Source organism: Xenopus tropicalis, chromosome 6 (genome assembly GCF_000004195.4).
Source record: "Xenopus tropicalis strain Nigerian chromosome 6, UCB_Xtro_10.0, whole genome shotgun sequence".
Lineage (NCBI taxonomy): Eukaryota > Metazoa > Chordata > Amphibia > Anura > Pipidae > Xenopus > Xenopus tropicalis.
This window is the reverse complement of record NC_030682.2, coordinates 143,227,925-143,244,877: the sequence shown is the minus strand read 5'-3', so window position 1 is coordinate 143,244,877 and position 16,953 is coordinate 143,227,925. Positions and strand designations below refer to the sequence as shown.

The 16,953-nt window shown below is 41.1% G+C and overlaps 1 protein-coding gene across 1 annotated transcript in view; it reads left to right on the top strand.

The window, feature by feature from the left end:
- Window positions 1-16,503, top strand: part of lrrc6 (leucine rich repeat containing 6) — a 35,554-nt gene extending 19,051 nt beyond the window's left edge. Inside the window, 5 exon segments of the mRNA NM_001037255.1 lie at window positions 3,236-3,301; window positions 3,535-3,604; window positions 4,792-4,887; window positions 13,227-13,303; window positions 16,175-16,503. Of these exon segments, the coding sequence (NP_001032332.1) occupies window positions 3,236-3,301; window positions 3,535-3,604; window positions 4,792-4,887; window positions 13,227-13,303; window positions 16,175-16,358 (493 nt within the window). The 3' untranslated portion in view covers window positions 16,359-16,503.
- Window positions 16,504-16,953: the final 450 nt, after the last annotated feature.

Genomic DNA, 16,953 nt, shown 5'->3' with positions numbered 1-16,953 from the left:
ACTTTTTGTTCAGAAGCTCTCCAGTTTGCAAATTAAGCAGCTATCTGGTTGCTAGGGTTCAATTACCTTAGCAACCAAGTAGTGGTTTGAATAAAAGACTGCAATATGAATAGGAGAGGGCCCGAATAGAAAGATAAGGAATAAATAGTAACAATAACAATAAAACTGGAGCCTCACAGAGCAATAGTTTTTTGGCTGAGAAGAGTCAGAATGGGAAGGCAAATAAGTCAAAAATTATAAAAAACAAAAAACTGAAAACCAATTGGAAAACTGCTTAGATCTGGCCATTCTATAACATACTAAAAGGTAACATAAAGGTGAACCCACCCCTTTAGCTTTAGTTCTCCTTTAATTTCACTGTTGGTGACATCCCAGTGTGGGGACTCGAAAGCTTCAAAGGGGTGGTACACCAAGTAAACTTTTATGTTATAGAATGGCCTATTCTACGCAACTTTTCAATTGGTCTTCATTTATTTGTTATAGTGTTCGAATTGTTTGCCTTCCTCTTCTGCCTCTTTCCAGCTTTCAAATGGGGTCACTGACCCCGGCAGCCAAAAAACTATTGCTCTGTGAGGCTCCAGTTTTATTGTTATTGTTACTTTTTGTAATTTTTTTTATATTCAGTCCCTCTCCTATTCATATACCAGTCTCTCATCCAAACCACTCCTTGGTTGCTAAGGTTACTTGGACCCTAGAAACCAAATAGCTGCTGAAACACTAAAAAAACTACAAATAATACAAAATAAAGACCAATTGCAAATTGCCTCAGAATCTCACCCTCTACATCATACTAAAGGTGAACAACCTCTTTAATTTGTTGAGGAACTTTTGCAGCTGATGGCTTTTAATTCTGGCATCTGGGCAAGTTGGGTGGCATCTCTAAAGCAGGGTGAGCAAAGGGTTATAAAGAGACCATATCAGCCCCATGACCTGTAACCAGGCCCCATGCAGGCTGCACATTTCTTATGTAACAACTTTCAGTCGCTCGCAACCCTCCTGCTGTGCCACAATGCTTACAGCCACCTGCTCCCATTATTATAATGTAACGTCATGCGTTTGCCTGTGAAGGGGTTAACGACACATATAAACGATTTCTGCACGCACCCATATCCTCTATGCTGACAGAATTCCCAGAACACCCCAGGTTTCCACTGTTGTGTGCCACCCAATCATGTAAGTGCGTGCGCTCCGGAACCCGTCGGATATTCCCATAACAAGCTGCCAGCGCAGATAGCTATGTAGGTAACCTATTTACATACTGATTTCCCTCGCTTCTGGGTAGGTTACACTTGGATCCTGTACAATACCCACAAACAACGGGATGGGAATGCAGACTTGCAGTGTTGGTAGCAGTTAATGAGGCCCGTGGCCACCATACTGTGACTCTCATTCCAGCATTTCAGCCCTCTGGCGTCACTGTACAATCTGGGAGATGTGGATTCATTCAGGGCGCAGTGATTCTCTCCATTAACTCGGCCTGTTTTACTTGCTGTGCAAAGTGCGATACATAGACATCTATATGTGTTCTCGTATGTTACTCACAGGGAACATTGTCACCCATTCATTTGCCCTTTATTCAGTCTAGGGTTTTAATTGTTAAAGAGATTCTCTCATGATTTTTATTGGGTACTTTTTATTTCTAAATGACACTGTTACACAGCAAATAATTCCCTCTGCCAATTTAAACTTTTATTCCTGAACCAACAAATGTATTTGTAGCTGTAATATTAGTGTGTAGGCGCCATCTCAGTGCATTGTGCCTGAGTCTGAGCTTTCAGCCAGCGCTACACATTAGAACTGCTTTCAGCTAACCTATTGTTTCTCCTACTCCCATGTAACTGGAGGAGTCCCAAGCCGGACTTGGATTTCTTACTATTGAGTGCTATTCTGATACCTACTGGGAGCTGCTATCTTGCTCCCTTCCCATTGTTCTGCTGATCGGCTGCTGGGGGGGAGGGGGGGGGGATATCACTCCAACTTGCAGCGCAGCAGTAAAGTATGCCTGAGTCTGAGCTTTCAGAAGAAGCCAGCACTACACATTAGAACTGCTTTCAGCTAACCTCTCTGCTTGATGTTGATGCATAAACATACATTGTCATTTTATTTAAAATTTGAAGTACCACTTACTGGTTTAACCCAAATTTCCTCCCTTATTACATGCATCCAAGCATTTTATAATTAAAAATCAAGGCAAGTCTGCACACATTTATGCACAGACATCCCCTCAATCTGCTTGAAGCCCCACCCTCTTTCATTTAAGCCCCACCCCATGATTCAGGGCCGTCCACTACTTATGTTGTGTTAGAATTCATTAGTGCCGTAATATTTGTTCTGTGTATAGAGCAACTTGCAGTACTGTACGGATAGATAAGTGAATAATAATATATGCAGAACATTAGTGATATTGCTAGTGGGCTTTAATAATGGCTATGTCTTTTTACATCTGATTAAGCATTTTCTGACAGGCCTGAATCCCCAGGGGGTGTAAGACAAATTGCTAGTGATTTATAAAAATGATGAAGAAATCATGTATTTAGGATTAAATCCCAAAGGGAGACCATAGGCTTAAATTTATCTTGTTGACACCGTTGTTTTTGCCAGACATTTCCATGCAGATAAGGAATGTATAACTAACTATACACGGAGGGATTAACAGCAGGAAATGGGAAATAAATTATTATGATGAGCGCCTAGCTAATGTGTGTTGTCTGGTCCCGGACACCGTATCTACAGAAGGCGGCCAATGCCAGCTATATAGGAGTAATAATGGCGTAAGTACTCACAAACCAATGTGTAGCTGAAAACAGCAATTCATGTGCCTAGCCCTAGATTGTACTTGTGATACCTGAAAATGTCCATTTATACTAAAGCTGATCATATGGAAAAATCTGCTGATCTGCTCAGGTCTTCAGGTAAGAATTAGGGTAACCCAGACAGATGTGAATGTGTGGGGTGCTATGCAATGATGTCAGCTGATAATAGATAATACTGCTTAAAGGCTCACTTAAGGTGGCCTTAAACGCTAAGATCCGCTTGCTTGGTGAGGTCGCCAAGCGAGCGGATTTTCTCCTGATAATCCCCCACCTACAGGTGGGCGATATCAGGCTAATTCAGGCTAATTTGATCGTTTGGCCCTCTGTGTATAGATGACTGGACCACTTGCTGATCGTTAGCCCCTCGCTGACAGACAAGGGGGCTTGCAGACGGGATAACATACACTCTTCTCTTTCTACAGGCTTGATTTCTCACTGGTGGATGATGAAGAAAATAACCAGTTTGTTTTGGATCTGGCTATTTATAGGTATTTATTTATTTTGCTTGCATTTCTTATACATATACCTTATGACAAATACAGATAGCATGAGGAGTGGGGCCTGGGGGTCTTCCTCATATCCAGGCATTTTACCTTCACCGATTAAGTTAATAATATATCAATTATTTGTGATTTCAGATATTTTTTATATTTTAGCCTCCCAGTAAATTAATACTAGCAAATGTTTCTGTATGGTTTTCATCTTTTTTTTATTTTAATAGGCATTTGGACACATCTCTGCTTGATGTTGATGTACAACCGGGTTACATAAAAGTGCTGGTCAAAGAAAAGGTATTTCTCTTTTACTATTTATATATCTGTATAATACATATCAGTGTATGCGCAGCTAAAGCTCTTGGCACACAGACACGTAAAAGTGACTTGTCAGGTTTGTTAAAGGTAGGGATGCCATCTTTGTTATAAAATACACCGCCAGTAAGGAATAGGGTCCTTGATATCAGGAGAGGGGGCGGGGCATGATATAAAGGGGCAGATGGAGAGGCATTTGGTGGGTAGGGAAGGGTTATAGAAGGGGTGTTGGGAAAGCCAATTGGGGTGTAATAACTGGGAATTACACATTTACCAAGTTTATTGCTGGTAACTTTATTATACTGTACCATCCCTGGCTTTGGGCAGTATTGTACTCTCTAGCTTAGTGAAATACTGGCCAGATGGCAACCCTAGTTACAGAGGGACGTAGCCACCTGTTTTTTTTCTATAATGAAAGAAAGTGTAATTCTAGGTAACTATGCAATCTACATTAATTAAAAGAATTCCACATTTGTAGATTTCATCCTTTCCCCTGCTGCACGGCTCATTCTGACTCCTGAAACAGTAGCCAGCTCTCCTCCAATCACACTTCAGTTCTCACATTGCCCCGCATGCTGCCTCAGAGGTCTGTTAATTAGCTGGTTTCTGTATATTGTTTCAAGAGTCAGAACCAGCAGAACAGAGAAAGAAGCGGGCCAAGATACATTAAATTAAAACCACTGATTTTTTTAAATTAATGTTGTTTTTTTTTAGAATCACATCATTCTACAAACAAAAAAGAGATTTGGGGCTGATTTCAGGCCAGATGTCAGTCGGGCAGGCCTGTCGTTAATGCCCATACACGGGTCAAATTGGTCTAAGGGACCGATATCGGCAGGTAGAATCAGGCCGTGTATGGGCACCTTTACTGTTTGTGCGCTAAGGAGCTGATTTATCAAAATTTGAGTTTGCGTATTTTCACGATTCAAGAAAAAAAAGCGCAGCAGAATAATGAGAATAGACTAGAGAATAAGGACCACGAATAGTCAGTATTTATTATTTTAGTCATTAGTATGTATTTAAGAAAAAAACTCTGCAAGTAATAGCTGGCGAGATTCAGTAGAGCATTGGGTATCACAATTAGCTCAAGGGCAGGAGATAATATACATTATGGCATTGCTTTCATACTGCGCTATACTGATAAATGTAAATATTCTTCTACTTTTTAGCCCTTCCAGCTTGTGCTCCCTGCTGAAGTTAAGCCCGACAGCAGCGCTGCTAAGAGGTCTCAGACTACCGGTCACTTAGTAGTCACTATGCCAAAGGTATGTGAGTGCAGGAAAACCAGTGATCTCACCTCATGCCCCGCCTCATATTGCTTCTGTGCTGCTTACGTTATTTAATTACACAAGAAAAAATCTAATTGCCACATTACACAGACTGTGAGATTAAATTAGGCTGGCTAATTTTTGACCTTTGGCTGGGTGCTGGGAAATGCTTCTTTAACAACAGCTGAAAAACCACAAATTAACTACTGAATGTGTCACCATCTTGCCTCTTTTTGCCCCTATTTGCACACCCTAATAGGTTTACCATGGAATTGTGTTGCACTGCAATAATGTAACCAGTCAAGCTGACCTATCACAGTCTGATTAGTTAGATTATAATTTTAATAGACTTGTAGAGCAGGTGTTTGAGTGCTTAGCCCTATTATCCACACAGCACTCTAAAGGGTATATTTATCATTCTGTGTAAAAAGTGGAGTAAAACATTACCAGTGATGTTGGTCATAGCAGCCAATCAGATGCTTTGCTTTGGTTTTCTAACAGTTGAAATCTAATTGCTGATTGGTTGCCCTGTAATGCATCACTTGTAATGCATCACTCCACTTTTTACACAGTATGATAAATATACCTTCTAAATGTTGTGCTTACTGACACCATTGATTATCTGCACATCCAAACTCACTCTTTGCACTTTGGTATAGTTGCACTAGCAACCCTGGAGTTACTGCCACCCTAACCATGCATCAATAGACTGTGAGGGATAGGAAGGGGGCACTGAAGAGGAAAAGTGGGAAGATACCAGTCCTCAATGACTGTGATAAGACAGAGTGGGAGAACACTATGACAGGAAGGAGTGGGCAACTCGGGAACAAAAACAGGAGGACGTAGGATCAGAATAGGTAGAAGTAGGCAGAATCAGGCGCAGAGACTGGAGCAAGGACTGAAGCAACAGCAGGAACAGGGGTAGGAACTGGGGCAGGAACAAGAATAGAAAAAAAACAGGAGCAGGAACTGGAACAGGAGCAGATTGAGAGGGAGAGCGAGAGCAGAACCAAAGCTTATATAGGGCAGGGTCAGCCTTGACTGGCTGACCCCAACCCACCAATAAGGCTGCTGCTGGGAATAGAATAAAAAGGCCAGGTGATATAATGAGCAAGACTTCTAGCTACTCACCTGGCCCAGTGGTAAAAACATGCAGCCAGAAACCCAAAGTTCCCTGGCTCAAATCCCAGCAGAGCCTTACATAGACGCAACAGACTTGCACCAAAAAAATTAAAACACGCTAATGCTGTTTTAAGGCCACACGGCGGAAGTGACACAATCACCACTCAGATATTGTTAGCTGCAACTTGCACCCCATTAGCAAACATGCAATTGCTCTTGTTTTGAAGCTTCAATCACAATTGTGGCCCGCAGTTATGCTGGAATTCTGGAGGAAATGTGGCCTTTGGTAAGAGTGTCTCACTGTACTCCATCGTTAGTTGTGCTAGAACCTGGGCCAAAACACTATGGGTATACTGTTGTTTTTATAAGGTAGGGCTGTCAAACAGAGGTCCTTTCATTTATTGATACATTAAAGCAGTCCCGGGTCAAGCCAGTCAGGCACCCTAGCAGGCAGTGGAAAAAAAGGGCCCAGACTAGGGGCAGGTGAAAGAAAAGGTACGTGCATAGCGCCCCCCACTGCTGCACCCTAGGCACGTGCCTCTTCTGCCTACCCTTAGTTCCAGCCCTGAATGAAAGGTCTCAGCACTTCCAAATGCCTTCAGGAGTGCTACATTCCATCCACTGATATAATATGTTACTGCATTTGTCCTGCTCGCCATCTCCATTTTGCATTACTGGGGCCATCTTGCCTTGCTATACCTTCCCACTACTGCTTGTTGATCTGGCCTTGCTATATTATGCAGGGCTCGGAAGTCACTTCTATTTGTAACCCCCAAATGCAGCCTTGGGCGTTAGAGCTCTAAATCTTGCACCGCTCAGGGTTGGCAGATGAGTAATTCATTGGCAAAAAGACGTAACTGGTTTCCTTTCTCCATTTATCTCATCTCCTGCTGTCACTCACAGTCTTTGTGCTGCTTCTCTTATTAAGTTCCCTCTCAGTTATCGATCCAAATCCACATACTCCTTAGTTATTTGTAAAACACTTACACGGCTTAGAGATAAAATCCGTAGCGGGGGTGGAACGAGGGGAATCGTAATGCAACATTTTATTCTTGGTGGCACTTGTGTATCGTACATATGAACCATGGTAGGAAGAACGGCCCCCATCATTAATTATGAGCCCCTCAATGTACAAACAGCTGCTGTTTTAATTCCGAGGCGCAGGGGGTCACGACCTGTTAGATTTTGTTTGTATGTAATGGGAAGGCTGATTGGCTGTGGGCTCAGATGTGCAGAAGAGCATTACATTGTGATATATAGGTTGGCGTCATCGTTGCTTCTTTTATATCACAATTTCTCAAGCAAGTGTGGCCTTGTTAGAATTATGGCCGAAGCAGGAACCTTGGCCGAAGTGACATGATGTCTCCCAGGAGTACAGCTCTTACACAGAGCAGATGGAAGGGTGGGTGTAATCTGCCAACAGACTCTGCGTCATACCCTTATGCTTAAAGAGATACTGACATAGTAGCTAATGCCTGAGGCAGGTGTTAACTTAAAGTTTCTATGCACAACTGGTCCATTGACATAGAGCCCATTAGTGCACATAGGTGCAAGAGCTTTAGAGCATAGTGCAATTATGCCCTTACTTTAATGAGCCTTAAAGTCTGCCACCAGCAGGTGGGCCCAGACTGTCTCTGCTTGGGGCCCCTCAGTGGGGGGCGGGGTGGTAGGGGGCAACCTGGTTACAATTAGGATGCTGGAGTAAATGGTTTCTTGCTCTCCTGGACATTCCTGATATGATAGTGGAGTTATTGTACAAGTATGGAACTTGTTATTCCATCTTAGGAACTGGGGTTTCCCCGATAAATTGGATATCCATACCTTAAGTCTACCAAAAAACACTTAAACATTAAATAAACCAAATATTGATTGTTTTGTTAGATGAACAGCAAATCACAATGTTAGGCTAGGTAATGAGGACCAATGAGAGGGATGAAAGGCAAGTCTCATAGGATATGAGTAGGAACTCTCACTTCCTTATTGGATGATGCCTTTTCCAGCTTAGAAGTTGCCGGCATGTAAAGGGTTACCTGTGCGTAGCCTCTCTTTCTTTTATATATATATATATATATATATATATATATATAAAGTCAAGCTATAAGCTAATTTCATAGGTATATATATATATATATATGTCAGACTAGCTATTTTTTACCCAAACTCTTGATAGTTTCTGCCCTTATCACATTGAGAGTATTCTCGTATCCCTAGCCCATACTCAGAATAAGATATTTGACGTGTTCCCACCTCCCCTGACACATACACGGAATTAGCAGCTAAGGTTACTGCTACCACCTTGGCACATATCTCCCTGTGGGGACAGAATATCACCCCTTTGGGCTGTGCTTACCTTTAATTACAACTCTATCTGGCAGATACGTTGATGACTTTCTATTTTGAATGGTACAGATGTTCAGTCAGTAATGGTTTGTCTAGCGCCAGTATCCCTACCCACTAGGGCAGTACTAGATGAGCCCATAGCTGATTCTGTGCTGAGTCACGTCTCGGTCACACTATTCTATTAGTACCAGACACCTCATTATCTCCCAGAAAGGCAACTGCTACATTTATCCGTAAATTGCAGGCTGTTTGCCTGAGCCAAGCAAAATGACACCTATTAGATACCTCTGGATATAAAAGAACAATAATATATTGCTTCATACAGAGAGCTGCTAGTTATTTACTTTGTTGACTGTACAACTTGTCAGGGTCAGAGTGTCCTTGGTACGGAGAGCTTCCCATCTAACTTTGGTCCCTAAGGCAAAGGCCTATGTGCTGATAATAGAACATGGGTCAAACAGAAGGGTTTTTTGGCTTACGGCTAGCCATTTGGACTGCTAGGTTGCCCAGCTAAGGTGAATAACTCAAGGAAAAGAGAAGGAAGGGGTGCGTCTGTCACTAATATACACAGATGGAACACTGCAATTCTGGTCTCAAGAGGTTCTCTGTGATCTCTGTCAGAACTGCTTGTGGCTGCCAATGTAAATCCAGTTTCTAAATGATCGCAGACTGCCTCCATGGCTTCAAATATCCTTATAAATTACTGTAGCTGGTAAATTAATCCTTATAATACAAGAGTGATACTCAGAGTTCCCTGTATAACTCAGCCTGCAGCCTTGTGCATTTATATGGGCACAGAACCCCTCAGTGACTGCTAATATCCTTATCATTTATAGTAGGGGGTACATTATCCCTTATAATACATGAGTGATACTCAGAGTTCCCTGTATAACTCAGCCTGCAGCCTTGTGCCTTTATATGGTCACAGAACCCCTCAGTGACTGCTAATATCCTTATCATTTACAGTAGGGGGTACATTATCCCTTATAATACATGAGTGATACTCAGAGTTCCCTGTATAACTCAGCCTGCAGCCTTGTGCCTTTATATGGGCACAGAACCCCTCAGTGACTGCTAATATCCTTATCATTTACAGTAGGGGGTACATTATCCCTTATAATACATGAGTGATACTCAGAGTTCCCTGTATAACTCAGCCTGCAGCCTTGTGCCTTTTATATGGGCACAGAACCCCTCAGTGACTGCTAATATCCTTATCATTTACAGTAGGGGGTACATTATCCCTTATAATACATGAGTGATACTCAGAGTTCCCTGTATAACTCAGCCTGCAGCCTTGTGCCTTTATATGGGGGGCACAGAACCCCTCAGTGACTGCTAATATCCTTATCATTTACAGTAGGGGGTACATTATCCCTTATAATACATGAGTGATACTCAGAGTTCCCTGTATAACTCAGCCTGCAGCCTTGTGCCTTTATATGGGCACAGAACCCCTCAGTGACTGCTAATATCCTTATCATTTACAGTAGGGGGTACATTATCCCTTATAATACATGAGTGATACTCAGAGTTCCCTGTATAACTCAGCCTGCAGCCTTGTGCCTTTATATGGGCACAGAACCCCTCAGTGACTGCTAATATCCTTATCATTTACAGTAGGGGGTACATTATCCCTTATAATACATGAGTGATACTCAGTCCCCTTTAAATGGTTCAGTTGACTCTCAGGTTTTCTGAAGCAAATCACACGGCATCGATTTCCTTTTATTCCCATGGAAACCTGATACTTTTTTCTCTGGCAACTCGAAAAGTCCACGGTGAAAATGAGTTAATTAGAGACAAATTCCCACTTCTTTCAGTAATTAGGGAGCCGCTGATTAACATGGGGGGAAAAAAATCACAGGTTTACTGAAGGCAGACCCTTATTAATCACTAATGTTTGGCTTTCGCAGTTCGACCAGATCTCGCTGCGATAGAGATTTCATTTCAATCTTGAATACTTCCTTCAGTGCTTGGTATCAGCAACTCAGATAATCCTTATGTTAAAGGGCAATTGTTATTGAATAAAACAAACAAGTAATGCGCTGTGTTGGGCCATTAGCACAGCTGCCATCCAAGCACCCTGTGTGCCTTAAGGTCCCCATAAACAGGCTGATTCTAGCTGCCAATATGGGCCCCTTAGACAGATTCGGCAGCTAATTGGCCCATGTATGGGCACTACCGACGGGCCTGCCCAACCGATATCTGGCCTGAAATCAGGCAGATCTCGATCGGGCAGGTTCAAAAATCTAGTCGGATCGGGAACTGCATCGGCTCGTTGATGCGGTCCCCGAACCAACTTTGCCTATACTATTCATTATAATTCGATCGTTTGACCCCAGGGCCAAACGATCAAATTAGCTTACACGTTACCCGATATCGCCCACCTGTAGGTGGGGATATCGGGTGAAGATCCACCAAGCGACCTCGCCAAGCGATCAAATCTTCACATTAGACCTAAAGCTCAAAGATCCGCTTGTTTGGAAAGGTCGCCAAATCCAGCAGATCTTACCCCAATATGCCCACGTCACAATGACTGCAAGTGCAGGCCATGGCCTGATGGAATTTTTAAACCTGCCCAATCAATATGTGCCTGATTTTTGGCCAGATATTGAACCGGCAGGAACCGGTCCAAAAGGAACAGTTAAGTGTAAAATAAAACTGGGCAAATACACTGAGCAAAATTAAAAAATATTTGTAATATAGTTAGTTAGGCAAAAATGTAATCTATAAAGGCTGGAGTGGGTAGATGTCTAACATAATAGCCAGAACTCTACTTCCTGCTTTAAGCTCTTTAACCTCTTAGTTAGTCGGTGATTTTAGGGGATGGGGGCACATGGGACATAACTGTCAGTTTGTGAGCACGCAGGTCAGATTCAAATGCAAACTAACTGACAGTTATGTCCCATATGCCCCCCCCCCCCACCCTCAAGTCACTGATTGGTTACTGACTGCTAACAGCTTAGAGAGCTGTAAGGAGGAAGTAGTGTTCTGGCTATTATGTTGCCCACTCCAGCCTTTATAGACTACATTTTTGCCTAACTAACTATATTGAAAACATGTTTTATTTTATCCAGTTTCATTTTTACACTGACCTGTTCTTTTAAATCTGCCTCAGTATGGTTCAGCCAGCCTTTGGGTTGTATGGGTCGTTTTCTCCACTGGCTGCCATAGACCAGCAGAGCAAATGCACCACAGATTTTGGCTAAGAAAAGCATAGTTTAGCAATTCACAGCCAAAATTTACTGTGTTGCCTTTTCTCAGTGTTCCGGTATGCCTTCCCATGATTGGAAGGAGAATTCTTGAGTACTGACAGATATATAGGCCCCCTGAGCCGCACAATATGAGTGTTAGAAAATGCAAGGACTCCTTATTGACCGAAGCATAAATTAAGGTGCAGCCATTGCTATAAACTAAACAGATATGAAGGTTTCCTTGAGCTTCTTGGCTATAATTGCACCTAGTAACGTAGCTGTTAGTTTATGGGATAGCTCTCTGTATCACTTCCACATAACTATAGCTACAGTACATTTATAGTATTATCCTTATAAATTTAGATAAATGGTACAGGTACCAGACCTGTTATTCAGGAAATCAATTATCCAGAAAGCTGCAAATTACGGGAAGGCTATCTTTATTATAATTAAATAATTCAAATGTTTAAAAATGATTCCCTTTTCTCTGTAATAATAAAACAGTACCTGTACTTGATCCCAACTAAGATATAATTACCCCTTATTGGGGGCAGAACAGCCCTATTGGGTTTATTTCATGGTTAAATGATTCCCTTTTCTCTGTAATAATAAAACAGTACCTGTACTTGATCCCAACTAAGATATAATTACCCCTTATTGGGGGCAGAACAGCCCTATTGGGTTTATTTAATGGTTAAATGATTCCCTTTTCTCTGTAATAATAAAACAGTACCTGTACTTGATCCCAACTAAGATATAATTACCCCTTATTGGGGCAGAACAGCCCTATTGGGTTTATTTCATGGTTAAATGATTCCCTTTTCTCTGTAATAATAAAACAGTACCTGTACTTGATCCCAACTAAGATATAATTACCCCTTATTGGGGCAGAACAGCCCTATTGGGTTTATTTCATGTTGAAATTATTCCCTTTTCTCTGTAATAATAAAACACTACCTGTACTTGATCCCAACTAAGATATAATTACCCCTTATTGGGGGCAGAACAGCCCTATTGGGTTTATTTAATGGTTAAATGATTCCCTTTTCTCTGTAATAATAAAACAGTACCTGTACTTGATCTCAACTAAGATATAATTACCCCTTATTGGGGGCAGAACAGTCCTATTGGGTTTATTTCATGGTTAAATGATTCCCTTTTCTCTGTAATAATAAAACAGTACCTGTACTTGATCCCAACTAAGATATAATTACCCCTTATTGGGGGCAGAACAATCCTATTGGGTTTATGTGTATGATAAATATTTTAGTACATTTAAGACATTGTGATGCAAATTACGGACCCCTAATCCAGGAAACCTCAGGTCTGGATGATAGGTCCCATACTTGTAATTGTAAAACTTGAGGTTGCTTTCCTTGTGGATACCCCATTGTATCCCCCCATGTAACAAGGGTCCACCAGCAATGCATAAGCAACTCATAGGGGGCACTGACAATGGGCATGTTATACATATACTCCAGTGCTCATGCAGATTTAATCCTTTTAGCACTTGCAATACCTTTGCTCCTCTTCAATATAGTGTCTTGGTCATAATCAAACCCATAAATCCACTGAGAGCGAGACAGCATGCGCTGCACTGTGCCAGGCATACAACATATATCCCTTATTGTTACACGAAACGTGCACTTTAATACATTTATCTTATTTTCTTTGCAGGCAACAGAAATGATTCAGACAAAAAGAGCCAAATCCCCAGCGATTGCAGAACGGACGTGTAAGAATCCCCAGAAATGGTAAAGCCATGCTGTCTCTTTCACTTACCTGCTAACCAATACTGAGTGCCTGGTCCTGAGCTTTCAGGAAGAGCCAGCACTACACAATAGAACTGCTTTCAGATAAGTTGTTTCTCCTACTCACTGTAACTGGAGGTGGGGCATGAAAGCATATATAGCAATGCAGGTGTCAGGGACCTGTTAGTGGAGGGAGGGGGATGATATCACTCCAACTTGCAGTGCAGCAGTAAAGTGTGACTGAAGTTCATCAGAGCATAAGTCACATGGCTGACGATTCCTTGGAAACTAAGAATATGTCTAGAACATGTAAAAATTAAATATAAAATGGATTTCAATGCAGGATTCTGTTGGAGCAGCGCTATTAAGTGATGCTTTTTGTTAAAAAAAAAACATGTTTTCCTGGGACAGAATCCCTTTAAGATGGAGTCAGACATGGTTATTCATCTGAGCCAAATAACTATATGGAGATCTCACAAGGTTCTAGTCATTTACAGTTAACTACCAAAAGGAAAAAGCCACACAGAATGGGGATGGGCGGAGCTGTGATGTTAGGGGGCAGGCCAGAGACATTTAGTGGGTAGATCTCCTGCTGATCTGGCTGACTACTTTGAGACTCAGATAAAATGTAACAGGAGTTGCCTGTCCTCAGCCTGCCTTCAGCCTGCCTCCTCCCAATCCCACAATTCCCTGCTGCACACATTCTGCCAATAAGGAAAGAAACATCCCAGTGCAATGCATTGTGGGTTATGTAGTTCCTGCATGCTGTCTGTAAGCTGTGGGGAAGTTGTTACAGTGTGTAACATCAGTGTTTTAGTCCCTCCTCCCCTGCCAGGATTTCAAATGATGCAGAAAGAGAAGAACTGTTTTGCAGTTGGATTTCAGCATATAAAATGGTATTTATTCCTACTGTTTGAAGGAACAGATTACAGTGATAGGGGTATTAGGGGTTTCTGTTTTGCGTGGGGCTCTTTAAAGGAACAGTAACACCAAAAAAAAAAAGTGTTTTAAAGTAATTAAAATATAATGTACAGTTGCCCTGCACTGGTAAAACTGGTAAGTTTGCAACAGAAATGCTACTATAGTTTATATAAATGAGCTGCTATGTCAACACGGGGGCAGCCATTGAAGCTGGGAAAAAGGAGAAAAGGCATAGTCACATAGTAGATAACAGATAAGCTTTGTAGAATATAATGGGATTTTATCTGTTATCTGCTAAGTAACCTGTGCCTTTTCTCCTGTAAATGGCTGCCCCCATGGCTACACAGAAGCTTTATTATATAAACTATAGTAGTCTTTCTAAGGAAAACACACCAGTTGTACCATTACAGGGCAGCATTACATTATATAGTAATTACTTTTATACACTTTCATTTTTTGGTGTTACTGTCCTTTTAACACATTTTGGTTCAGTTCCCCTTTAAGATCTGATCCATGCTCCCATGCTATTGCTCATAATATACTGATTGTATATTCAGGGAGCGGGTCTGGAGTCAGACCCATGTACATTCTATTCCCATCCTCCTCTCTTAGTTTCTCTCCGTGAGGATTTTTATTTTCTTGATGGAATTACTGACAACAACCATTTCATTTGAGAGGGATCTTTGGGAAGCGCCTAATGGATAAATGCATGTATAATTAATCTCATTTCAAACGAAAACCCTTTAATTTAAGGAGAATTAAAGAAATTCAATGTTAATGTTCTCAGGGAAGGGACTCCCTCCTTATTGATCGGCACAGGAATCATTTACATACGCAGTTATTAATCAATAGGATAGAGTGCTGGGCATCAGTGTGCCGACTGCGACTGTTTAATAGGAACCGCAAGTAACTGTTTTATAGTAACGGGATTAATAAGGTTCTTTTTCATTCAAGCCATTCCCTGGGAAGTCCCCCCTTTGCTAATAGCAAGGATATAGGGAAATAGTCATTCACTCATAGCTCCTAGTATATCTAGGGCATTGTATAAGGTTTATAGTTTAGTTGGGATCAAGTACAGGTACTGTTTTATTATTACAGAGAAAAGGGAATCATTTAACCATTAAATAAACCCAATAGGGCTGTTCTGCCCCAATAAGGGGTAATTATATCTTAGTTGGGATCAAGTACAGGTACTGTTTTATTATTACAGAGAAAAGGGAATCATTTAACCATGAAATAAACCCAATAGGGCTGTTCTGCCCCCCCAATAAGGGGTAATTATATCTTAGTTGGGATCAAGTACAGGTACTGTTTTATTATTACAGAGAAAAGGGAATCATTTAACCATTAAATAAACCCAATAGGGCTGTTCTGCCCCCAATAAGGGGTAATTATATCTTAGTTGGGATCAAGTACAGGTACTGTTTTATTATTACAGAGAAAAGGAATCATTTAACCATTAAATAAACCCAATAGGGCTGTTCTGCCCCAATAAGGGGTAATTATATCTTAGTTGGGATCAAGTACAGGTACTGTTTTATTATTACAGAGAAAAGGAATCATTTAACCATTAAATAAACCCAATAGGGCTGTTCTGCCCCAATAAGGGGTAATTATATCTTAGTTGGGATCAAGTACAGGTACTGTTTTATTATTACAGAGAAAAGGCAATCATTTAACCGTTAAATAAACCCAATAGGGCTGTTCTGCCCCCAATAAGGGGTAATTATATCTTAGTTGGGATCAAGTACAGGTACTGTTTTATTATTACAGAGAAAAGGGAATCATTTAACCGTTAAATAAACCCAATAGGGCTGTTCTGCCCCAATAAGGGGTAATTATATCTTAGTTGGGATCAAGTACAGGGACTGTTTTATTATTACAGAGAAATTCCTCTCCTCTCTTTTTGCAGCGAACCCAGATTAACCCAAATTTGTACATTTTGTTTTTTAGCTTAAAAACACATGAAAAGCTAGAAGTTGACCCAAAGGCTCGCTCCATCCCGGATGTGGCTAATATTGTGCAGGAGAAGAAAACCTGGGCACAGGGGCCGCTCCGGCTACACAGGAACAGCGCCAGAGATACAGCAGACAGCGAGGACTTTATAGATAACGCAGAGGTTCCGCCGCTCGTATGATTAAACTACAGTTTATATTTTTGATACTTTAATATATTTCTTTATACAAGAACCCAAGCTGTGTTTAACTTAACAACAGTGCTGCCGAGATCCCCATCTCCTCTGCCAGTGTAAAGGTATAATAAAATAATAGCGTCTACGGTTATTATATAGTTTTGCCTTTACTTTTATGTTTATTCAGTCACGTGAAACAATCATTACTAAATGGGAAAATGAATAACAGCAACTGCTATCTGCAATCTCTCTATTCGTATTGAGTTATATAGCGCTGTTCATTTTAATGAGAGGGATCCCAAGTTATTGCAACAATGTGGCATTTACTGAGGCAGCGTTTGATGCATACCCAGAAGGTATATTGGCAATAAAAGAAAATTCCCCCCAGTTGGACTGATATATGGAAGCCGTACCATTCCATATAATAACCCAAATGATATGAATAATAGGCCTTTATTAAAGGGGTTGTTCTGCTTAAAATTAATTGTTGATAGTCTTAGACAATCTGCAGTTGGTCTTTTTTATTATTTGTAGTTTTTGAATTGTTTAGCTACTTGTTCAACTCTCCAGTTTGGAATTTAAGCACCAGTCTGGATGCTAG